The sequence below is a fragment of the Lepidochelys olivacea genome, assembly GCF_965140295.1.
Source record: "Lepidochelys olivacea isolate rLepOli2 genome assembly, chromosome: 1".
Classification (NCBI taxonomy): domain Eukaryota; kingdom Metazoa; phylum Chordata; order Testudines; family Cheloniidae; genus Lepidochelys; species Lepidochelys olivacea.
The window spans coordinates 6,824,975-6,849,860 of NC_140411.1; the positions used below are offsets into that span (position 1 = coordinate 6,824,975).

The 24,886-nt window shown below is 47.2% G+C and overlaps 1 protein-coding gene across 1 annotated transcript in view; it reads right to left on the minus strand.

The window, feature by feature from the left end:
- Positions 1-9,814: 9,814 nt before the first annotated feature.
- Positions 9,815-24,886, minus strand: part of LOC311513777 (olfactory receptor 51G2-like) — a gene marked incomplete at both ends in the record, with an annotated part of 30,874 nt that continues 15,802 nt past the window's right edge. The window contains one exon of the mRNA XM_084615870.1: positions 9,815-10,684. Coding sequence (XP_084471996.1) covers positions 9,815-10,684 — 870 coding nt within the window. The remainder of the gene's footprint in view (positions 10,685-24,886) is intronic.

Below are 24,886 nucleotides of genomic sequence, written 5' to 3' on the forward strand. Positions count from 1 at the left end.
GCCAGGAGGAGAAGGGCCCTCTGGTGAGTGTACCTTTTAAAATACTATACATGGTTTAAAAGGAAGCATGTTAATAATTAATTTGCCTTAGCATTCGTGGCTCTCCTGGATATACTCCCAAAGCCTTTGCAAAAGGTTTCTGGGGAGGGCAGCCTTATTCCATCCACCATGGTAGGACAGTTTACCACTCCAGGTCAGTAGCACGTACTCGGAAATCATTGTAGAACAAAGCATTGCAGTATATGTTTGCTGGCGTTCAAACAACATCTGTTCTTTATCTTGCTGTGTTATCCTCTGGAGAGTGATATCATTCATGGTCACCTGGTGGAAATAGGGTGATTTTCTTAAGGGGACTGTCAAGGTTCCTTCCCCACTCTGAACTCTAGGGTACACATGTGGGGACCTGCATGAAAACCTCCTAAGCTTACTTTTACCAGCTTAGGTTAAAACTTCCCCAAGGTACAAATTATTTTACCCCTTGGATTTCCATTGCCACCACCAAACTTTATCTGGGTTCCTGAAAAAACGGAGTTTGGACACGTCTTTCCCCCCAAAATCCTCCCACCCCTTGCACCCCACTTCCTAGGGAAGGTTTGGTAAAAATCCTCACCAATTTGCATATGTGACCACAGACCCAAACTCTTGGATCTTAGAACAATGAAAAAGCATTCAGTTTTCTTACAAGAAGACTTTTAATAGAAGTAAAGGAATCACCTCTGTCAAATCAGGATGGTAGATATCTTACAGGGTAATTAGATTCAAAACATAGAGAATCCCTCTAGGCAAAACCTTAAGTTACAAAAAAGACACACAAACAGGAATATTCATTCTATTCAGCACAGCTATTTTCTCAGTCATGTAAAGAAATCATAATGTAACACATACCTAGCTAGATTACTTACTAAGTTCTAAGACTCCATTCCTGTTCTATCCCTGGCAAAAGCAGCATACAGACAGACCCAGACTCTTTGTTTTTCTCCCTCCTCCCAGCTTTTGAAAGTATCTTGTCTCCTCATTGGTCATTTTGGTCAGGTGCCAGCGAGATTACCTTTAGCTTCTTAACCCTTTACAGGTGAGAGGATTTTTCCTCTGGCCAGGAGGGATTTTAAAGGGATTTTACCCTTCCCTTTATTTTTATGACAGGACATTCAGAGGTTCCTGCTGGGCTGTTTGCCTGTGGCTGAACAGAAATGTTCCTCGCTGTTAGCCACGGAGAGGGTGGAGGGGCTAGCCACACGCTGGGGGGAGGCAAAATGCGACCTTGGAACGAAAGCACATGTGCTATGTATGTAATGTTAACAGCAAGGTTTACCGTGAAAGAGTGTACCCATTGTTCTATAAAATGTGTCTTTTTAAATACCACTGTCCCTTTTTTTTTCTCCACCAGCTGCATGTGTTTCAAGGATCACAGGATCTTCTACTTCCCAGAGGCTACTGAAGATTAGACGGCGAAAAAAACGCACTCGAGATGAAATGTTCTCTGAGCTCATGCTGTCCTCCCACACTGACAGAGCACAGACGAATGTGTGGAGGCAGGCGATGTCAGAGTGCAGAAAAGCACAATATGACCGGGAGGAGAGGTGGCAGGCTGAAGAGAGTAAGTGGAGGGCTGAAGAGAGGGCTGAAGCTAAAAGGTGGTGGCAGCATGATGAGAGGAGGCAGGATTCAATGCTGAGGCTGCTGGAGGATCAAACTAATATGCTCCAGGGTACGGTTGAGCTGCAGGAAAGGCAGCAGGAGCACAGACCTCCTGTGAAACCAACTGCCCTCCTCCCCAAGTTCCATAGCCTCCTCACCCAGATGCCCAAGAACTCAGTGCGGGGGCCTCCGGCTACCCAGCCCCTCCACCTCAGAGGATTGCCCAAGCAACAGAAGGCTGGCATTCAATAAGTTTTAAACTTTTAAACTTTTAAAGTGCTGTGTGACTTTGTCCTTCCCTCCTCCACCACCCCTCCTGGGCTACCTTGGTAGTTATCCCCCTATTTGTGTGATGAATAAATAAAGAATGCATGAATGTGAAACAACAATGACTTTATTGCCTCTGCAAGAGGTGATCAAAGGGAGGTGGGGAGGGTGGCTAGCTTACAGGGAAGTAGAGTGAACCAAGGGGCGGGGGTTTTCATCAAGGAGAAACAAACAGAACTTTTACACCGTAGCTTAGCCAGTCATGAAACTGGTTTTCAAAGCTTCTCTGATGCGCACCGTGCCCTCCTGTGCTCTTCTAACTGCCCTGGTGTCTGGCTGTGCGAAACCAGCTGCCAGGTGATTTGCCTCAACCTCCCACCCTGCCATAAACCTCTCCCCCTTACTCTCACAGATATTGTGGAGCGCACAGCAAGCAGTAATAACAGTGGGAATATTGGTTTCACTGAGGTCTAACCGAGGCAGTAAACTGCGCCAGCGTGCCTTTAAACGTCCAAATGCACATTCTACCACCATTCTGCACTTGCTCAGCCTGTTGTTGAACAGCTCCTGACTACTGTCCAGGCTGCCTGTGTACGGCTTCATGAGCCATGGCATTAAGGGGTAGGCTGGGTCCCAAAGGATAACTATAAGCATTTCAACATCCCGAACAGTTATTTTCTGGTCTGGGAAGAAAGTCCCTTCCTGAAGCTTTTGAAACAGACCAGAGTTCCTGAAGATGAGAGTGTCATGTACCTTTCCCGGCCATCCCACGTTTATGTTGGTGAAACATCCCTTGTGATCCACCAGAGCTTGCAGCACCACTGAAAAGTACCCTTTGTGGTTTATGTACTCGCCGGCTTGGTGCTCCGGTGCCAAGATAGGGATATGGGTTCTGTCCATGGCCCCACCACAGTTAGGGAATCCCATTGCAGCAAAGCCATCCACTATGACCTGCACATTTCCCAGGGTCACTACCCTTGATATCAGCAGATCTTTGATTGCGTTGGCTACTTGCATCACAGCAGCCCCACAGTAGATTTGCCCACTCCAAATTGATTCCTGACAGACCGGTAGCTGTCTGGCATTGCAAGCTTCCACAGGGCTCTTGCCACTCGCTTCTCCACTGTGAGGGCTGCTCTCATCTTGGTATTCTTGCGCCTCAGGGCAGGGGAAAGCAAGTCAAAAAGTTCCATGAAAGTGCCCTTACGCATGCGAAGTTTCGCAGCCACTGGGGATCGTCCCAGACCTGCAACACTATGCGGTCCCACCAGCCTGTGCTTGTTTCCTGGGCCCAGAATTGGCGTTCCACCGCATGAGCCTGCCCCATTAATCATAGAATCATAGAATATCAGGGTTGGAAGGGACCCCAGAAGGTCATCTAGTCCAACCCCCTGCTCAAAGCAGGACCAATTCCCAGTTAAATCATCCCAGCCAGGGCTTTGTCAAGCCTGACCTTAAAAACCTCTAAGGAAGGAGATTCTACCACCTCCCTAGGTAACGCATTCCAGTGTTTCACCACCCTCTTAGTGAAAAAGTTTTTCCTAATATCCAATCTAAACCTCCCCCACTGCAACTTGAGACCATTACTCCTCGTTCTGTCATCTGCTACCATTGAGAACAGTCTAGAGCCATCCTCTTTGGAACCCCCTTTCAGGTAGTTGAAAGCAGCTATCAAATCCCCCCTCATTCTTCTCTTCTGCAGGCTAAACAATCCCAGCTCCCTCAGCCTCTCCTCATAAGTCATGTGTTCTAGACCCCTAATCATTTTTGTTGCCCTTCGCTGGACTCTCTCCAATTTATCCACATCCTTCTTGTAGCGTGGGGCCCAAAACTGGACACAGTACTCCAGATGAGGCCTCACCAATGTCGAATAGAGGGGGACGATCACGTCCCTCGATCTGCTCGCTATGCCCCTACTTATACATCCCAAAATGCCATTGGCCTTCTTGGCAACAAGGGCACACTGCTGACTCATATCCAGCTTCTCGTCCACTGTCACCCCGAGGTCCTTTTCCGCAGAACTGCTGCCTAGCCATTCGGTCCCTAGTCTGTAGCGGTGCACTGGATTCTTCCATCCTAAATGCAGGACCCTGCACTTATCCTTATTGAACCTCATCAGATTGAACCATGCATTAGCACCATGATGCCCACATTTCCAGGGCCCACGCTTTCAGAGAAATCTGTGTCCATGTCCTCATCACTCTCATCACCGCACTGACGTCACCTACTGCCCCGGTTTCACTTTGCCAGGTCTGGTGCTACATATATTGCTGGATAATGCGTGTTGTGTTTAATGTGCTCCTAATTGCCAAAGTGATCTGAGTGATCTCCATGCTTGCCGTGGTATGGCGTCTGCACAGAAAAAAGGCGCGTAACGATTGTCTGCCGTTGCCCTGATGGCGGGAGGGGCAACTGACGACATGGCTTACAGGGTTGGCTTACAGGGAATTAAAATCTACAAAGGGGGTGGCTTTGCGAGAAACTGAATGGCCCCCTCAAGGATAGAACTCAAAACCTCAAGGATAGAACTCAAAACTGCGTTTAGCAGGCTGTTGATTTCACAGAGGGAGGGAGGGAGGAGAAAATGAATACAAAACAAATCTGGTCTGTTTTTTGTTTTGAGCCACTTCATCTATCTTTATACATCTTGCTGGCAGCAGACTGTGCAGTACGACCGCTAGCCATCGTCATCTCCTGGGTGCTCGGCAGAAGACAGTGCAGTATGAGGACTAGCCATCGTCTTCTGCTAGCTGCAGATTAAAAGACAGTGCACTGCTGGTCGGACTCAATCGCCATGAGATGAAATAAGGGAAATGACCTGGCTGAGTCACTCCCATGTTTGCCCAGGCGCCTGGTTAAAAGAGCACCCAGGACTACGTCGACGACGGCTACCAGTCATACTGCACTGTCTGCTGCCAAAAGGCAATAAGCTGCTGCTGTGTAGCAATGCAGTACCATGTCTGCCAGCACCCAGGAGACATATGGTGATGGTGAGCTGAGCGGGCTCCATGCTTGCCGTGGTATGGCGTCTGCACAGGTAACTCAAGAAAAAAGGCGCAAAACGATTGTCTGCCCTTGCTTTCACGGAGGGAGGGAGGGAACAGGGGCCTGACGATATGTATCCAGAACCACCCGCAACAATGTTTTAGTCCCATCAGGCACTGGGATTTCCACCCAGAATTCAAAATGGCGGCAGAGACTGCGGGAACTCTGGGAGAGCTACCCACAGTGCAACGCTCCGAAAGTCGACGGTTGCCTCGGTACTGTGGACACACCCCGCCGACTACATGCACTTAGAGCATTTGTGTGGGGACACACACAATCAACTGTGTAAAAATGCTTTCTACAAAACCGACTTATATACATTCAACCTAATTTCGTAGTGTAGATATACCCTAAGGCACTTAGCTCTGACTCCAAGAGCTATTGTAGCATCCAAGAGCCTCGCAATCTGTAACATGTTTATCAGCACCACACCCCATGTGGTAGGGCGGTGCTGTTAATACCACGGGGAAGATCCCAAGGCCAGAAGGCACCATCGTGATCACCGAGTCTGAACGCCCGCCTAGCACAGGCCAGAGACCTGCCCCACAATAACTCCTATAAGAGAGCTGTTAGAATAACATCCTGCCTTGATTTAACAATTGTCAGTGATGGAGAATCGACCACGGCCCTTGGTAAATTGTTCCAATGGTTAATTTCCTCATTGTTAAAAAAATTGCACCTTAGTTTCAGCCTCAGTGTGTCTAGCTTCAGCTTCCAGCCATTACATCCTGTTATAACTTTCTCTGCTAGACTGAAGAGCCCATGGTTAAATGTTTGTTCCTCATGCAGGTACTTACAGTCTGTGATCAAGTCACCCCTTAACCTTTTCTTCATTAACCTACATAGATTTTGCTCCTTCAGTATCTATTACAATACGGCAGGTTTTCTAATCCTTTGAGCTCCTGTTCAGCTGATTATCCACTCTGGTCCCCCAATTCTTTTTCAGAGTCACTGTGTGATGGGGTGGATCACAGAAAACCTTTTGGGAACTGCCAAGTGATGTGCTGAGACTACTTGTAACCCATTTTCCCTGCCAGCTTGGGACTCCAGAACCTTGCCAGTTTGAGTCAGATATGCTAGCCTGGTACAAAGCCAGACCCAGGTCTGAACCACATCCACCAAAAACTGCAGGCTTAACTGAAAACAGCTTAAGAAGTGTCTCTAACACTCAGATGCGCAGCTCCCAATGGGGTCCAAAACCCAAATAAATCCATTTTACCCTGTATAAAGGTTAAACAGGGTAAACTCATAATTTGTTTGCCCTCTATAATACTGAAAGAGATGCATAGCTGTTTGCCCCTCCCCCGGTATTAATACATACTCTGGATTAATTAATAAGTAAAAAGTAAAGGAGTACTTGTGGCACCTTAGAGACTAACCAATTTATCTAAGGTGCCACAAGTACTCCTTTTCTTTTTGCAAATACAGACTAACACGGCTGTTACTCTGAAATAAGTAAAAAGTGATTTTATTAACTGCAAAAAGTAGGATTTAAGTAGTTCCAAGTAATAAAAGACAGAACAAAGTGAATTATCAAACAAAATAAAACAAAACACACAAGTCTAAACCTAACACTCACACCCCCTTGAATATTGTCCTTTGTTCCAGTTTCTTTCAGGCATCCTTTCGGGGTGGAGAGGCTATCCCTTGAGCCAGCTGAAGACAAAATAGAGGGGTGTCCCAGAGGCTTAAATAGACTTTCTCTTGTAGGTGAAGACTTGCTCCTCTCTCCTATGCAAAATCCAGCTCCAAGATGGAGTTTTGTTGCCACATGGGCAAGTCACATGGCTGTGCATGATTCAGTTTTTACAGGAAGCAGCCATTGCCTACATGCTATCTTGAATGTCTCCAGGAAGACTTCTTATGTGGATTGCAGTCTTCCAAGATCCATTGTCAGTTAAGTGTTTCTTGACTGGGCACTTAATTTGCACATTCCTTTCTCAAGAAGCTGACCAAATGCTTTACTAAGGCTACTTAAACTCAAAGAAGTACACAGCCAATATTCATAACTTCTAATACAAAAATGATACATGTATACAAATGGGATGAATATATTAAGTCAATCATAACCTTTGCAGAGATATGGTACATGGCATATGTAGCATAAAACACATCCCAGTTATGTCATATTTACATTCATATGCATATTTCCATAAAACATAATGGGGTGCATCACACACTGCTTCCCTGATATTGGGTGCCCCATCTGGTAAGGGTGGCCTGCATACCTTGTTCCTAAATGTACACCTTTACATTGAGCTGTTTTAAAACACATATTGCTTAGGGACACAGGGACTAAGTGAGTTGCCCAAGGTCACAGAAGAAGTCAGTGGAAGAACCTGGAATGTAAGCTAGTTCTTCTGAGTCCCAGGCTAGCACATTAACCACTGAACCCTCCTTCCTCTCTAGGGCTAGTCCTGTGGATGGGACAGCTGGTGGCTCAGCATGCTGAGATTACCAGAAACTCAGGGAACTACACTCCTGTAACATCGCTACACAGGAACCCAAGAACAATTCCTTTTCCAGATGATAACGCTGAGTCATGTATTCTCCTGAATCTACTGAGGGACAAATCCATCGGCAAGGGCCCAGAGCAGGGTCATAGTGCACAAGCTCCCGGTGTGACGCAAAATGGGCGAATGTGACCCACAGGGACATAGGACTGGAAGGGACCTCCTGGGTCAATGAGTCCAGTCCCCTTCTATGGCAGGCAACCCCGGGATAACATCCATTGCATGGACCTGTCAAGCTACGTCTCAAAAACCAGCTGGGTTGTTTTCCCCCCAGAACTCCTGTTGGGTGGCTGTTCCAGAGCTTTCCTCCTCAGATGGTCAGAAACCTTCTTCTCCTTTCCAGCCTGAGTTTAGTCCTGGCCAGTTTCTCCCAATTTCTTCTTTTGTCCACACTGTCCTTTAGTTTCAGGAATTTGTGTCCTGCCCTGGTGCTTACCCCTTCCCCCCTGATGTATTTATAGGGCAATCCAATTCCTGCTCAACCTGTGTTGTGCTAGGCTAAACCAATCACGCTCATTATGTCTCCACCTAAGACAGGCTCTCCATTGTCCTGACCATCCTAAGAGACCTTCTCTGCATCTCTTCCAGTTTAAATTAATCTTTCTGGAATAGAAGTGACCAGAATTTTACATAGTTTGCCTGAGGAGGTCTCATCAGTGTGTTGTATAAGGATATTAACACTTCCCTATCTCACTTGACACATTCTAGGACCTCGTCTTCAGGACCAGCCTTTGGGTTGGGAGGTATTGGCGGCTGCCCATGGCGGCCTGCCAAAGAGGGCGCAAGGAGCAGAGTTTGTCTCGGTAATGGGTTAATAGTGGTGCCGGTGGTGCCATGACTCTGTCTCCATGCTCAAAAGGGGCCCTGGCCTGCTGGCCCGGCCTGGCACTCCACTTGCATGCTGTGGCCAAGCGGCCATGCTACTGGTTCCACTCCCCACCCCGCCCCTCCTGCCCCGCTCCTCTTGGCCAGCTGGCCCAGGGATTCTCCCTGCCCCCTCCCTCCCACGCCCAATTGCTCCTCTCCATCAGCAGGCCAGCTGAGGGCTCCTGCCAGGGACTGGTGTGGAGAGGAGCCCCCAGGTGCTGCAACTCCTCTGTGGCCCCACCTCCACCCCCCAGAAGCTCTTACCACTTCGCAGAGCAAGTGCTGGAGGGTGGGGGGAGGAGGCTTGGCAAGCCCAGGTCAGGGGTTTTTGGCTGCTGTATGCCACGTACAGCTGGGCTCCCTGGTTGCAGCCGCGTGAAACCCCTGCCTCCCCCCTGGGCTCTTGGTCCCCTGCCTGGCCTGGGGCAGTGCTGGTGGGAGGGTGATGTGGACACAGCTCGCCTGCCCTGGCCCTCCCACTATTCGAATGCGGAGGCCCAGAGGTGTGGGGATCCTGGACCATGCTGGACAGGAGGCGACACTGGCAGCCAGATGATGGGCACCCCAACTAGTGAGTGCTCCTTGCTACCATTAACCCCCTTGACCCGGGCCCTGCGGTACAACTGGAGTTCCTTTGCCCCATCCCCCCACCAGGGCCCCTACGGGAGATTTGAGCCCTCTGCCTTCCTGAGATGCTCTGGACCACCCGTGCTCCAGGCCAACTGGGGAGCTGCACACGGCAAGCTGCAGCCAGGTGTGGCTCAGCCTGATTCAGGTTGGTTTGGAGGAGAATGGAACAAATCAACAGCAGGGGGTGGCTCTGGCATGTGTGTGTCTGTGGAGGGGGGCGAGAGTGGTCTGGCTGGGGACTCAGGGGTTCTGGCTTGGGAATAGAAGTTTGGGATCAGCCCTGTTCTGGTAGGCAGGGGGCCAACAATGGAGGTGGGAGGGTGCGCAAATGGCTTCTCCTGGGGCTCCTGTGTTAATCACGTCTCTGTCACGACTCAGTCACAAGCACGTGGCTGAGGCTATGGGGGAAGGGCAGATGTCTGTGCCCCTTGAATGGCCCCTGTCCACAGATGGTGCAGCCCTCATGGATCACGTAGCACCCGGAGCGCTCAGGAAGGGCCAGGTCTGCGACTACAGAACAACCTTCCCAGCTTTCTTCATGGCTCCTGGGTGTTTAACCAGAGACGGGACAGGGACAGGCCAGGGGTAATGGGAAACAACCTCCACGTCCCTTCTCTTTACGGATTGTATCAACAGGAATTCTGAGGTTGGAGCAGCCATAGATACGGCTCATTATGGGCCAACGCCAGTCCCCTGGCTCTCCACAAACAAAAGACCTTTTTGGAACGTCTCTCTACAGAGTGGAGATCAGCAGCTCATGTCATCTCGGATGTAAGTGTTCAGGATGGAATAGGTGGCCCAGGCTTTTCATGGCCTATATCACCAGCACTGAAGTCAGGGGATGAATTGACCCTTCACTTGATGAACACCCTCATTATACGTGCACGGAGGTGTTTGCTTTTCAAGCTGTACACGATTGGGTTCATCAGGGGTGGGACCAGCAGGTAGACATAGCCCAGGAGAATCTGAAGGAAGGGAGGAGAGCTGTTCCCAAATCTGTGTATCACAGACAAGCCGATCTCTGGTATGTAGAAGAGCAGGACGGCGCAGAGATGGGAGACGCAGGTGTTCAGGGCCCTGAGGCACTCCATGTGAGATGCGACACTCAGCACAGTTTTGAGGATCATCACATAAGAGAGAAAGATGAGCAGCGAGTCCAGCCCCTCCGACAAGAGTTTAATAGACAAGCCATAGATGCTGTTGACTGTGATATCGGAACAAGCCAGCTTCATGACCTCCTGGTGCAGGCAGTAGGAATGGGAGAGGACATTGGCTCGACAGTACCGGAACCGTTTCAGGAGAAAGGGAAGTGGGATGTTAAGGGCCACCGATCTTAGCACAAAGAAAAGTCCCATCCTGGCTATTCTCAGTGGGGTTAAGATGGAAGCATATCTCAGTGGGTTACAGATCGCGATGAAGCGGTCAAAGGCCATCAACAAGAGCACAGAGGATTCAATGTATGAAAGCGAGTGGATGAAGAACAGCTGGGCAAAACAGGCATCAAGGCTGATCTCCCTGGAGTTAAATAATAATATCCCCAGTATCGTCGGTATGGTGGATATCGATAAGCCAAGGTCTGTGACAGCCAACATGGAAAGGAAAATGTACATGGGCTCATGGAGGCTTGGATCTGTTTTTATAATAAACAGAATGACTGAATTTCCTACAATGGAAATGATATACACTAAGCAGAAGGGGAAAGAGATCCAGAGATGCATGTCTTCCTGCCCAGGTAACCCAATGAGAAGGAACACTGCAGATTTGAATTTGGTGTCATTGACAGCTGACATAATGTACTGGGCTGGTCCAAGGAGTTTTGAGCTCTACTTCCTGAAAAGAAAAGGAACAGGAAACTACATGATATTAAGCGAGACATCACTCTGTTCTCAGTGCAAGTCTAGAGACTCCCAGGAGCTCAAGGAAGATCAGCAAAACCAAAGTCTTAGATTTACACCACCGGCACTGCCAGACTGGATAAGACCTGTAGTCCATCCAGCCCAGTATCCAGTGGCAAGTTGCAAATGCTGGAGAGGAAGGTGGAAGAAACCCTGAAATAGGCAGTTATGAGATAAACTGCTTCCAGGGAAAGCTTCCCCCTGACACCCACTAGTTAGATTTTGTGGTGTAAATCAGGAAGGAGCCCTTCCAAGACTTTTTAAAACAATCCTTGTTAGGATACAGATATTCATATATTTTAATGATAAAATATATTTATCATTTAGCTAGTAATAGAGGTACACAAGAAAGAACCTGTGTAAGGGCCTTCTCTCTCCATGACAGTCTGAGGCCAAGGCCTTTGGCTAAGCAGCAGAGGCAGCCATAGGCTGGGAAGAGTACGGTCACATCCTCACATCCCAAACTAGTCAGTATGGGGCTGTTAGGAAGGGGATCCGATCTATCACCTCCAGAGAAAGGGAAGAGCCTAGAAGATGTAAAAGGAAATTTAGTTTGATAGTTCTGTTTGGTAAGAACTCACTTATCAATAGACACAGCTGGGAAACCCTTATGTCTTTATAGATGTCATTGTGAAATCCTCACTTCTGTATTGTTTTGTCATTAGAGTTCCCACTTTGCTGTTGTTTATTGGCATGGTCTCTGTCTGGTTCTGTGATTGTTTCCGTCTGCTGTATAATTAATTTTGCTGGGTGTAAACTAATTAAGGTGGTGGGATATAATTGGTTAGCTAATCATGTTACAATATGTTAGGATTGGTTAGGTAAATTTCAGTAGAATGATTGGTTAAGGTAGAGCTAAGAATATTACTATATAAATTAGGGGCAAACAGGAAGTAAGTTGGGATTCAAAAATAAGGAAAAAGGAACTTGGATTTAAGCTTGCTGGAAGTTCACCCCAATAAACATTGAATTGTTTGCACCTTTGGACTTCAGGTATTGTTGCTCTCTGTTCATGCGAGAAGGACCAGGGAAATGGGAGAGTGAAGGAATAAGATCTCCAACAATTCTCACTACTGTAATTGGATTTTCTGGTTAGCCATATAAACATCTGATCACTCTTTGAATACTGCTAGACTTTTGGCCCCCTGGATATCTTGTGGCTGGGTGTTCCACAGCCTACTTGAACACTGTGTGCCTTTGCAATTGTGACTTTCCCACAGACCCCTTTTCTGGTCCTCCATGACTTATTGTGGCCCATTGTACCATGATATGAGTCTAAACACGTGGCCAGTTCATGCTGAAAACGGTATTTGTATCTATGTGTCCTGGACTGAAGTTATTTATAAATGTGTTTCATTGCCTCATTATATATATAATTTTCTCCACTCCTGAGAGTTCAAACTATGCCATTGCCTCTTTGAGGTATAAGAGAGAAATTCTTATTGCCATTTTCTTAATTCAATAATATTGACTTCAACTGAGTCACTCCAGATCTACATGTGTAAATTCAATCAGAACTGGACTCTATTTACTTTCCCTTACCAGAACGCTCCTGGTGATATGCTCTGACCACCAAGGATCCCTCAAAGAGAAGCTGAAGTGTTTCCCTGGCCAATGTTGACTAAATCCAGAGAGTCTGGTCATCCTACAGGCTTCTTTTCTTAGTTACAGGACCTGCATCCTCTCCCCATGCAGGAGTATGTAGATATTTGGCAAATTACAAGCTAACACATAGAGTTACTTCAGCTAGAGGGGAGAGCATCCGAAATGGGTGAATAGTGCAAACACTAGGTTTCCAATAATATCCAGTTCAGTGTGCAAATTACTTGAGCAATGCTCCTGTAAGAGGTGAATGTAAGTGTTAGAAACAGCTTCTGGTCTGTTATGAAGAGGCAGAATCATACAGCTATTCACTGAAAACAATTTCATAGCATAAACCCTTTGCAAACAGTGTGTGGAGTACTTCTGATATACTTTTGCAAGCAAAAGTCATTAAGCAGTAAAGTGACCACTGCTCCTTCGTGTAGACATTCCAGCAACTCTGCTGCTGGCTTTCAATATACATGTCATGAAAGTTTGGTTTGTAATGTTTGTATTACAATGAAAAGTTTGGGCATAACGTTTCCACATCTGTACTTTAGTACGCACATGTCAACCCTTTCTTTCCCCTCTGATCTTCTTTCAAATGCAGCATCTCTCTTGTGGATTTCTTTAGAACCTGAGAAGATCACAGTGTCTCAGCCCTCATTCAGTCTCTTGTCAGCAAACAAAAGTCTAGTAGCTCCCCTGTCCCTGGGTTAATAGCTGTCTGGGTCTCCTCAGGTTCTGTTCTGTCAGTCTGTAGCCTGTACCCAGAGTGGTAACAACCACTGGGATCAGTGTATGAAATATTCATTCCCTGAACTCTCACTCTCTAGTACATAGTAACCCCAGCACCTATTATTCAGGCACCATGAGGGTTTGCAGGAAGTCGATTTCAAAGTCAAAAGCATGAGTATTCATGGAAATGGAACCTCATTTCACATGTGAAAGTAGTGTATTGCTCTCTCTCTCACTCTCTTTCTTTGACTGTCTCTGTCCTGTATTCATAAAATCCGTAGCCCCTGGGACCGGCACTGGGACAGACATGATACTGAGTTGCCATAACAAATGTGTGTGTTAAACCCAGTTGTTAGGATGTTAGCTGTATAACTACATTGGGTTAACTTTTGGGATGTTTATGTTATGGCTCTATGGCTGAAACCAGTATAGCTCATGTTAGTTTAGCAGCATGCTGCTGGAAAACAAGCAGGAAGAGAAGAAACAGCTCAAGAAAAGCCATCTCTCAGTGAGCACTTCAGGGAAGTTGAGAGACAACACGGGAGCTACAAGCTGGGAAGAGCCTATTTCTGGGCTGCAGCCACATCACAGAGCTTGTTTTGCCAGGGCTAGGAGACTTTTCAGAGGTGGGACAGCTATTGCTGAGAAGCTCTTCAGACTGACAGGCACATACAGCACTAGGGAAGTCTGAAGGCCCTCAATCCACCTGAGTCCCCATCAGAGTGAGTGGGTTTGTGGGTCAGAGATGTGTACAGACTGTTCTTTGAAAACCCTCTTATTTTCCCATGTTACACCTTATTTCTCCTGTTCAAATTAAACAGTGTTTTGGCTCAAGAAGGCTGCTGATCACTCATCTCACCACTACTCACAGACTCCTAGAGGGAAGAGTGACAGGTGCCGAAGCCCCTCACTGGCACCTATTGGGAAAGCACAGTGGACGTGCATTGTGGTGTAACCCAGGTCCCAGTCTGAGGGTGGAAGGATCGTGGGATTCCACCCCGAGAGAGGGCAGGCTATGAGGCCTGACATCTGGCATTGAGAGATCAGAGAGCGGACAGAGATGCCAGTAGCCCAGTAGCTCTGAGAGCTATAGCTTTCAGGAGATTTTAGAGCCCTCAGCCAGTCAGGAAATAAAAATATTCCCTATCGGACCTGTTACCACAGATCAACACTGCTCTGAATTCCTGCCTTCATAATCAAGCCAGAGAATAAAATAATTGAAAATGCATTTGCTGATTAAATTTCCAGGATTAAATAAACCTGAGGCAATTTGTGAACTAGTCACTGATATTCCGTGGTGTCTCCTCTCACTCAGCCCCTGCCCGGATAGGGCCCAGAGCACACAGCAACTTTAGAAATGGGACCCCTTGAAAAATCTTGACTTGGGGCATTGGGGTTTTAACACTCCAAGCTCGCTTTGAATGCCAGATTTCTGTGTAGCTTGAACACCCCACTGTGGAGCATGGACAGATGTGGGGAGGGGTTCCCAAGCTACCTAGTGCTGCCTGCCCTCCAGCCCCGACACTGAGTCACCCTGACAGCCCAGCTGAGTCCTCGGCCACTGCACAGAACATCTGCAAATGGAAACAGTTTCCAGCCTTTCCCCTTCACTTCACATTTTAAAGACAGTGAAACCTGCCAACGTACCCAGTTCCTGCTAGAAGGGGAGTTGCTGACACCAGAGATCTTCACCCTAAAGGACAAGGAGTCATCGGTGATGTTACACGGGCAGCAGGCAGTATCTGTTCAGATAGGGAGGCATCTGTCTTTATGAAGCATGTTTGCACATTCCCTTGGGGGCTCTTGACCATCAGGGAACCTCAGCTGCTCGGCTTAGTGTACACCGGATTTAACCCCTGTCACTGCCAATCGCAAAGTGCAGGAGGCCAAATCACAGAGGATGTGTGGTGATGCTGCCCAACTACACTGCAGCAAATGCCCGGCTTCAGGATCTATTCCTGGAATCTGGGCTTGTTGTCACTGTTCATATGGTTCTGATTAGTCACATGGCTTCCTCAAGGGCGACCAAGTGGTAACAATGATGCTGTCACACCTGTGATTGTTCCAAAATAGTAATAGTAATAATAATAATAATAATAATAATAATAATAATAATAATAATAATAATAATAATAATAATAATATAGGAGCAGATTTCTCCCCAGCAGCCCCCTTTCCTGCATTACAAACCCAGGGTTCAGGCCAGGGAAGGGAGATTCCATGTGGCTCCATAAATAGACATTTCCCTTGGATTGTTCCAGGAGGGGAGGTCCCTTCCCTTCTCTCTGAGGAATGAAAAGTGGGACCCAGGATCCAGGGATCCCCATAGTTAGGCACAGATCTCAGTGATCCATTGCTAGCTAGGCCCCCACAATCTCTTGGCCTCCACAGATGCTCTAGGACCCTCTCCAGCTCCCTGCTAGCACAGGTTCATCAGAGATGTGCTGCCAAGGCCTGTCACAGTAGCCACTGCCTGCAGGATCTGCTGAAGGGGTATTGTACATGGTTGGAGGGGGTTGCACAGAGATGGGAAGCTAGTTAGAGAAGCTGAAGGGCACAAAACCACAGCCTAGACTGGTCAGGAGATTTTGACCTTCCATATATAGAGTGCAGCCAGAGACTCCATCAGTGAAAACTTCATTAATGTTATGAGGAAGGAGGAGATGAAAAGCCTCCAATTGCTCTTGGGGATCCAGGCATCTGCAGGTGGGCAGCATCATGGCAGCTGAGCTTTCAGAGAAACACGATCCGTTTTCTATGAAAAATCACCCCAAAAAGTAGATGAAAAGGAAACATTTTAGTTTGCTCAAAATTTTTCATAGAAGGAAAAACTCTCTGTTTTTCAACTTAGCTCTACCTCAAACCATGAACCTCTGTCCCTCATACTACTGGACCACAGGCCTAGGTGCCAGCACAAGCCACCCATAAGTCTCCGACACTGAGCAGCCCCTGGACATCTGCTAGGGTGTATATGCCAGTTCTATTCTAATAGATTGGTAAGGTTTGATTTCCCTTTTCAAAAGCCATGTTAACTCTTCCCCAACAAATCATGTTCACGTATGTGTCTGATAATTCTGTCCTTTACTATAGTTTCAACCAATTTCCCTTGTACTGAAGTTAGGATTACTGGCCTGTAGTTTCTGGGATTACCTCTGGAGCATTTTAAAAAAATCAGAATCACATATGCTATTTGCAAGTATTCTAGTGCAGAGGATGATTTAAGTGATAGGTTATATACCACAGTTTATATGTTCTTCAACATGAGTTCCTTCAGAACTCTTGGGTGAATATCATCTTGTCCTTGTGACTTTTACTGTTTAATTTATCAGTTTGTTCTAAAACCTCTGTGATGGGTTACCCACAGGGTGCAGTTTGGGAGCCGTCGAATCGCTGAGACACCTACCCAATCAGCTGGGCTGGCCTCTCTCACACTGCTCTGCTGGTGACCCAGCCAGCCTCTCCAGGCTCTGTCACCCAGCATGACAACAGGTGGATTCACACAACCAGCTGAGCTACCTGAGTGACTACCTCAGCCACTCAAGGACAAACAGGCGACAACAGCCGATTTCCCAGATCCCCAGCCTTGCACAGTTGTTGGAGTATAAACCCAGAATTATAACATCTTCCACTGCACAGGCGTTAATGCAAACTCTTTAATATAGGTTGCTTTCTCCTTGAAGTGGGAAAGATATGCAACAGCCTTTGTTTACAGAGCTGAGATTTTCCCAGACACTTCACCCAAAACACACTGGTTATGGTAAAATATAAAACAAATTTATTAACTACAGAAAGATAGGTGTTGCATGGTTATAGGTGATATGAACAGATCAAAGCAGGTTAACTAGCAAATAAACAAAACTTCAAATTAAGCCTAATATATTAATTAGATAGAATTTGAAGTAGCAATTTTTCACCAAGTTTACATATGAGGCTAGAAATCCTTTAGCTTGGGACCAGCTTCACTCAGTTCAGTCTTTGTTCCTCAGCTGTTTCCAGGAGTTCTGTTGTGTGGCGAGTGAGGCCAAGAGATGATGTCACTCATCACCTTCTAAAGTTTTTCCATATGGCAAGAAGGCTTTCTATTAAACTAAGGTCCTGGCCCAGTTGGAGGAGAAATACAGGTATCAAAATGGAGTTCCGTGTCATGTGGTCTGATTACGTGCCCATGCATGCCCTTCTAAGTCATAGCAGCCATTACTCATAGGCTCACTGAAATGTTCACTGGAAGGCTAATCTCTTCCATGGTCAATTATTTTTGTTGATGAGGCATCAGCACCATCTACCTTCTTCATTTTTGTACCTGAAACGCTTGTTGTGGGTGTGACGTTGCACTCCATATGTTTTATGGAAATATGCTTATGGATGTGAATATGATGTAACTGGAATATGCTTTATGCAAAAGGTCTCTTGTGAAGTATTATAACAAATGTAATAACCTACTGAATATATTCCTCCTATTTGTATGCATGTATCATTCTTGTATCTAAATCTAGAAATATGAAGTATAACTCTGAGGTCCTATTGTAATTATGCACAGTGTGGGCCATTAATGATGGTTTAGAATCTTGATGGCTTCCATTGAGTAGGACAGTTGGTTGTAAATGGTTTATTTACCTGCATGCCTTCCTGCCTTCCTGGGCCAACCCAGGAAGAATGAAGACTAGGGGTCTTACAGTGACTTGTGACCATGTCACATGATACTGGAATCCATCTTAATCCTTGTACTTTTGCATTGATACAGCGGGGGTGGGGACAAGCACAGACAAAAGATTCCCGCCTTGTGCCAAAGCTATAAAACGGGGTGGAGCAGTAGAAAAAGGGCTACCAGTCATGAAAAAAAATCCTGCTTACCACCTGAGATGTTGGCTGGAATTAACAAGAACTGCATCAGGGGTAAGGATTGGGCCCAGACTAGGAAGGAGTCTAGTCTGTGAAAGAAGCTTATTGGAATATCTTTGAGGGTGAGACATTACCTGTAATCAGTTTCTTAAAGTATTAGGCTTAGACTTGCGTGTTTTGTTTTACTTTGCTTTGTGACCTACATTTTTCTGTCTGCTATTACTTGAAACCACTTAAATCCTACTTTTTATACTTAATAAGATCACTTTTGTTCATTAATAAACCCAGAATAAACGATTAATACCTGGGGGCACAAACAGCTGGCATATCTCTCTATCAGTGTTATAGAGAGTGGACAATTTATAAATTTACCCTGTATAAGCTTTAGACAGAGTAAAACAGATTTATTTGAGGTTCAGGCTCCCAGAAAGGCAGTATGCTGGATGTTGGGAAAGTCCCTTTTAAGTGAGAAGCCCCTGGACTGAGTGAATCTCAGTTTCAGTGAACTGCAGAAAGGCTTGGCCCAGCCTCTTGGTCTGTGCTGGAGCTGACTGGAGTGTCTAACTCAACAAGACAGCAGTGGAGGGGTGCCTGTTCTGTCAGGAGGGTTGTTCTCAGTGGTATCCCAGCAATGGATTTATTTGGGGTTTGGATCTCATTGGGAATTGGGTGTCTGGGTGTTGGAAACAGGTAACCTACTGAGCCGTTTTCAGTTAACTCTGTAGCTTTCGGGGTGTGGACCAGACTCTGGGTCTGTGCTGCAGGAGACCAGTGTTTCAGGCACAACAAGACAGGGTTCTGGAGTCCCAAGCTGACAAGGAAAACGGTCTCAGAGGTAATTTCCGCACATCATGTGGCAGTCCCAAGGGGATCTCTGTGACTGAACACCTCACAGTGGGCGTTACACAGATTAAGCACACTTGAAATATAGATATGTAGTCAATATTCATAACTTCAGGTACAAAAGTGATACATGCACACAAATAGGATAATCATATTCAGGAAACCATAACCTTTCCAATGACACCTCATAAGACATATCTTGTATCAGAGGTATCATAATTATGTTATAATCATACCACTGTGTTGAATGTTGAGATTCCCGGACAGTGTCTTGATCCCAGCAGTTGGGGCCTTCAGAAAGAGAGGAAATAGTATGAGACTCCCAATAAAATCCCAAGAGGACGCTGCTGGCTGTATCTCAAGCGGAGCACCCACAAATGAAGGCACTGATGGTTAGTTAATGGATGTTTCTGGTCACACAGCCCAAGAATGGCAGAGATGCTGTTGACCTGTGCCCTGGGCTACAGATCTCCCGGTTCTTAGGAAGATGATAAGGCCCCAGACCACCGGCTATAAAAGTAACTGGCTCACAGAGTCAGTGAGCACCTGAGGCACAGCTCAGAGTGTGTCCTCCTCGTGTTCAGGCATAAGACATGCACATGCCAGGTAAGCAAGGCCATGCACTTTATTAATAGAAAGGGGTGTGACCCAAGCCCAGCTCCAAATGCCTGCTGCTAGCTCACTATTGGACCCAAACAACCCCCTTCCCTAGATTAAGCTACCCCCAAACTCGGTGATGATGGAAATTTGGATGCAGCGTGTGAGGTCTATCTCCAGCACTAGAAGGGCTCACACTGCTCTTGGCATAGGTGGAGGGTCAGGATCAGACTGAAGGGCAGCCCAGCAGGGCTCTGTTAGGCCAGGCAATGCTCTCCAGATCTTTCACTCTCTGAAAGCGTGTCCTGATTCCTCCTCTTACTGCCAAGAGGCAGGAGGAGCCCATAACTCGCTCATCAAAGGGGGGTGTGCTAATGACAGGCTTCATCACCAACGGGTGTTGGGAAGAGTTCAGGTTCTCCACCCAATGCCCAAAATCGCCCTTATGAGGCATACAGAGCTGAAATCGTTCTAAGGCACTTAGCTCAACCTCCAATTATTGTAGCGTCCAAGCACCTGGCAATCTGTAACTTATTTATCAGTACAACACTGCTTGTGATGGGGCACTCCTACTGACACCACTGGGCAGATTGCAAGGCCAGATGGCACCACTGCTATCTCATAGTCTGACCGCCTTTACAGCACAGAGCAGAGACCTGCAACAAAATGAGACCTAGAGCAGAGCTGTTAGAACTACATCCTGCCTTGATTTAACAATCGTCAGTGATGGAAAACCTACCACGGCCCTCGGTAAATTGTTCCAATGGTTAGTTACCCTGATTGTTAAAAAAAATTGCACCTTCTTTTGAGTCTGAATGTGTCTAGCTTCAGCTTCCAGACATTGCATCCAGTTATAACTTTCTCTGCTAGACTAAAGAGCCCATGGTTAAATGTTTGTTCCTCATGCAGGTACTTGCAGTCTGTGATCAAGTCACCCGTTAACATTAAGCTACATAGATTGAGCTCCCTCAGTCTAGCACTATAAGGCATGTCTCCTATCCTTTAATCATTCTTGTGGCTCTTCTCTGACCCCTAACCAATTCATCAACTTTCTTTTTGAACTCTAGCACCAGAACTGGACACAGGATTCCAGCAGTGGTCGCACCAGTCTCAAATACAGAGGGAAAATAACCTCTCTTCTCCTATTCAAGATTCCCATGGTTGTACCTCCTGAATTGCCCTCACTTTTTTGGCCGTAGCCTCACACTGGGAGCTCCTGTTCAGCTGATTATCCACTATGGTCCCCCAATTCTTTTTCAGAGTCATTGCTTCCCCGGGATTGGGTCTCCAATCTAGAAAGAATGGCCTGCATCCTTTGTTCCTAGATGTACACCTTTACATTGAGCCATATTAAAACAAGTATTACTTAGGCACACAGGGACAATGTGAGTTGATCAAGGTCACAGAAGAAGTCAGTGGAAGAACCTGGAATGGAAGCCAGTTCTTCTGAGTCCCAGGCTACCACTTTATCCATTTAACCATTCTTCCTCTCTGGGGCTAATCCTGGGGAGGGGGCAGCTGACAGCTCAGCATGCTGAGATTACCAGAAACTCAGGGAATTACACTCCTGTGACATCGCTACACAGGAACCCAAGAACAATTCCTTTTCCAGATGATAACGCTGAGTCATGTGTTCTCCTGAATCTACCGAGGGACAAATCCATCGGCCAGGGCCCAGAGCAGGGTCATAGTGTACAAGCAACTCCACGTGAGCTCCCGGTGTGACGCAAAATGGGCGAATGTGACCCATAGGGACATAGGACTGGGAGGGACCTCCTGGGTCAATGAGTCCAGTCCCCTTCTATGGCAGGCGACCCTGGGATAACGTCCATTGCATGGACCTGTCAAGCTACGTCTCAAAAACCAGCTGGGTTGTTTTCCCCCCAGAACTCCTGTTGGGTGGCTGTTCCAGAGCTTTCCTCCTCAGATGGTCAGAAACCTTCTTCTCCTTTCCAGCCTGAGTTTAGTCCTGGCCAGTTTCTCCCAATTTCTTCTTTTGTCCACACTGTCCTTTAGTTTCAGGAGTTCATCTCCCTCCCTGTTGTTTACCCCTCTGCCCCATATATTTATAGAGCAATCCGATATCTGCTCAACCTGTGTTGTGTTAGGCTAAACCAGACAAACTCATTGAGTCTACATGTAAGACAGGCCCTCCATTGCCATGATCATACTAGGAGCCCTTCTCTGTACCTCTTCCAGTTTAAATTATTTTTTTTTTTGGAACAGGAATGACCAGACTTTTACACAGTTTGCCAGAGGAGGTCTCATCTATGCATTATATAAGGATATTAAGACCTCCCTATTTCACCTGACACATTCTAGGATCTCATCTTCAGGGCTGGCCTTTGGGGTGGGTGGAATGGATAACTGCCCAGGTCATCCCGCCAAAGAGGGCACCATGAGCAGGGTTTGTCTCCTCCCCCCAGAAGCTTTCACTACTTTGCAGAGTGAGTGTGATGGGGAGGCTCGGCAGGTATGGCTGCTGCATGCCACAAACTGCTAGGCTTCCCGGTTTCACCTGCGTACAACCTCTACCTCCTCCCTTGGATCTTGGTCCCCTGCCTGGCCTGGGGCCATGCTGGTGGGATGGTGTTGTGCATGAAGCTCCCCCAGCCCTGTTTGCCTGCCCTGGCCCCACCACTATTAGAATGTGGAGGCCTGGGAGCGAGGGGGTCCTCGACCATGCTGGGAAGGAGGCAGCACTGGCAATCAGTGAATAGGCACCCCCACCAGTGGATGCTCCTTTCTACAGGTAACCCCCCTCGGCCCATGCCAAGCAGAGCAACGTGAATCCCTTTGCCCCATCTCCCCAGCAGGGCCCCTGTGCGACACCTGAGCCCCTGCCCTCCTGAGATGCTCTGGACCACCTGTGCTCCAGGCCCAGTGCAGAGCTGCACACACCAAGCTGCAGCAAGGTATGGAACAGACTGATTCCGTTTGGTTTGGAGGAGAACAGGGGATGATCAACAGCAGCGGATGGCTCTGGAGTGCGGGGGGCTGAGCGTGGGCTAGCTGGGGATTCAGGGGTTCTGGTTTGGGAATAGAGGTTTGGGAGGAGCCCTGTTTTGGTAGGCAGAGAGCAATCAACGGGGGTGGGGGGAAATACACGAATTGCTTCTCCTGGGGCTCTGGTGTTAATCATGTCTCTGACACGACTCATTCAGAAACACCTGGCTGAGGGCGGGGGGGGAAGAGGGGGTGTCCGTGCCCCTTGAATAGCCCCTGTCCACAGCTGGTGCAGCCCCCATGGACCACGCAGCACCCAGAGTGCTCAGGAAGGCCCAGGACTGTGACTACAGAACAGTTCTGCAGCTTTTTTCATGGCCCTCGGATCTTTAAGCAGAGACGGGACAGGGACAAGCCAGGTGAAATGGGAAACAAAATCCATACCCCTTCTCTTTACGGACTCTATAGGCAGGAATTCTGAGGTTAGAACGGCCACCGATACAGCTCTTTATGAGCCAACATCCTACCAGTGCCGTGGCTCTGCACAAAAACTGTCACATTCTGTATACTGTTGCCTGCCTTCATCTCCCTTCCACAGTTCACTGTCCTTCCTCACCAGCATGGGCGGGGGAGTCCCTCTCACATGGCTCCAGGCCTCAGATCCCTTCACAACCTCTCTCTACCCAGCGGAGATCTGTAACTCATGTCATCTCAGATGTAAGTGTCCAGGATGGAATAGGTGGCCCATGTTTTTCATGGCCTGTGTCACCAGCACTGGAGCCAGGTGATGAACTGACCCTTTGTGACGTTCCCCTCTCGTGTTGTCTGGACCGGTGACCTGCTAGGTCACTCCAATCCTCGACTCAGTGACCCAGCCTTACCGTGCTCTGCTGTGAGAACCCCCACTCCTGGGCTGTTCATGCACAGCCTCTGGCATGTAAGCTGCTCCCAGCTACTTGCAACCGAATGACACTAGCCAACGATTCCAGACGCAACGCTAGGAACCTCCATCTTGCAGTGACCAGTTATGCCCTCTGGACGCTGAAAGCTTATATGAGTTTGACAATTTAACAAAGAAATTGATATGTACCAGGCTTGTTATCCCAAAGGGAGTCTCTGACACACTTCAAACCACACACAGAGCTTCAGGTAGAATAAACAAACAGCTTTATGGACTGCAAATTTTAAGTGATTATAAGTCAAAGCATAACAAGTCAGATTTGGTCAAATGAAATAAAAGCAAAATGCATTCTAAGCTGATCTTAACACTTTCAATGCCCTTACAAACTTAGATGCTTCTCACTACGGAGTGGCTGGTTTCTCTTCAGCCAGGCTCTCCCCTTTGATCAGAGCTTCAGTTGATTGGTGGTGGTGCTGTCTATAGATGTAGATGGAAGAGAGAGGAACAGTGTGGCAAACATCTCTCCCTTTTATCATGTTCTTTCTTCCCTCTTGACTTTGCCCCCTGCCCTTCAGAGTCAGGTGAGCATTAGCTCATCACAGTCCCAAACTGACCAAAGGAAGGGGGGTGACTCACTCGAGAGTCCAACAGATCCTTTGTTGTTGCCTAGGCCAGTGTCATTTGTTTCTGTGAGGCAGGGCTTGGTTTCTCCCATACATGCCCTGATGAGATGTGAACTGCCCCTCTGCTCTTGGGGAGTTTTTGTTTGGGCTTGTTTTAAGCATTAAGATACATTTTCAGCCTCATAACTATATACATGAAATTATAACATATAACATTATTATGACATTACTGTAACAACAATTACTATAACATCAGTATAACAACAATGCTCAGTGCATCATGGGCCTTCCGAAGACACCCGACATGACAAATTTTGCATTGGATACCACACAATCATATTATAAGGATGAACATGGAGGTGCAGGGGGTTCCCCTGAGGCACAGAGTGTCATACCCTTTACTTGATGAACTGCTCTGGTTATCCGTGCACAAAGGTGTTTGCTTTTCACGCTGTACACTATTGGGTTCATCAGGGATGGGACCAGCAGGTAGACATAGCTCAGGAGAATCTGAAGGAAGGGAGAAGAGCTATTCCTGAATCTGTGTATCACAGACAAGCCTATCTCTGGTATGTAGAAGAACAGGATGGCGCAGAAGTGGGAGATACAGGCGTTCAGGGCTCTGAGTCTCTCCATGTGGGATGCAACACTCAGCAGAGTTTTGAGGATCATCACATAAGAGAGAAAGATGAGGAACAAGTCCAACCCCACAATTTAAGAGTTCAATAGACAATCCATAGATGCTGTTGACTGTGATATCAGAACAAGCCATCTTCATGACGTCCTGGTGCAGACAGTAGGAATGGGAGAGGACATTGGTTCAACTGTACCAGAACCATTTCAGGAGAATGGGCAGAGGGAATATTAGGGACACCCATCTTAGCTCAAAGAAAAGTCCCATCCTGGCTATTCTCGGTGGGGTTAAGATGGAAGCATATCTCAATGGGTTACAGATCGTGATGA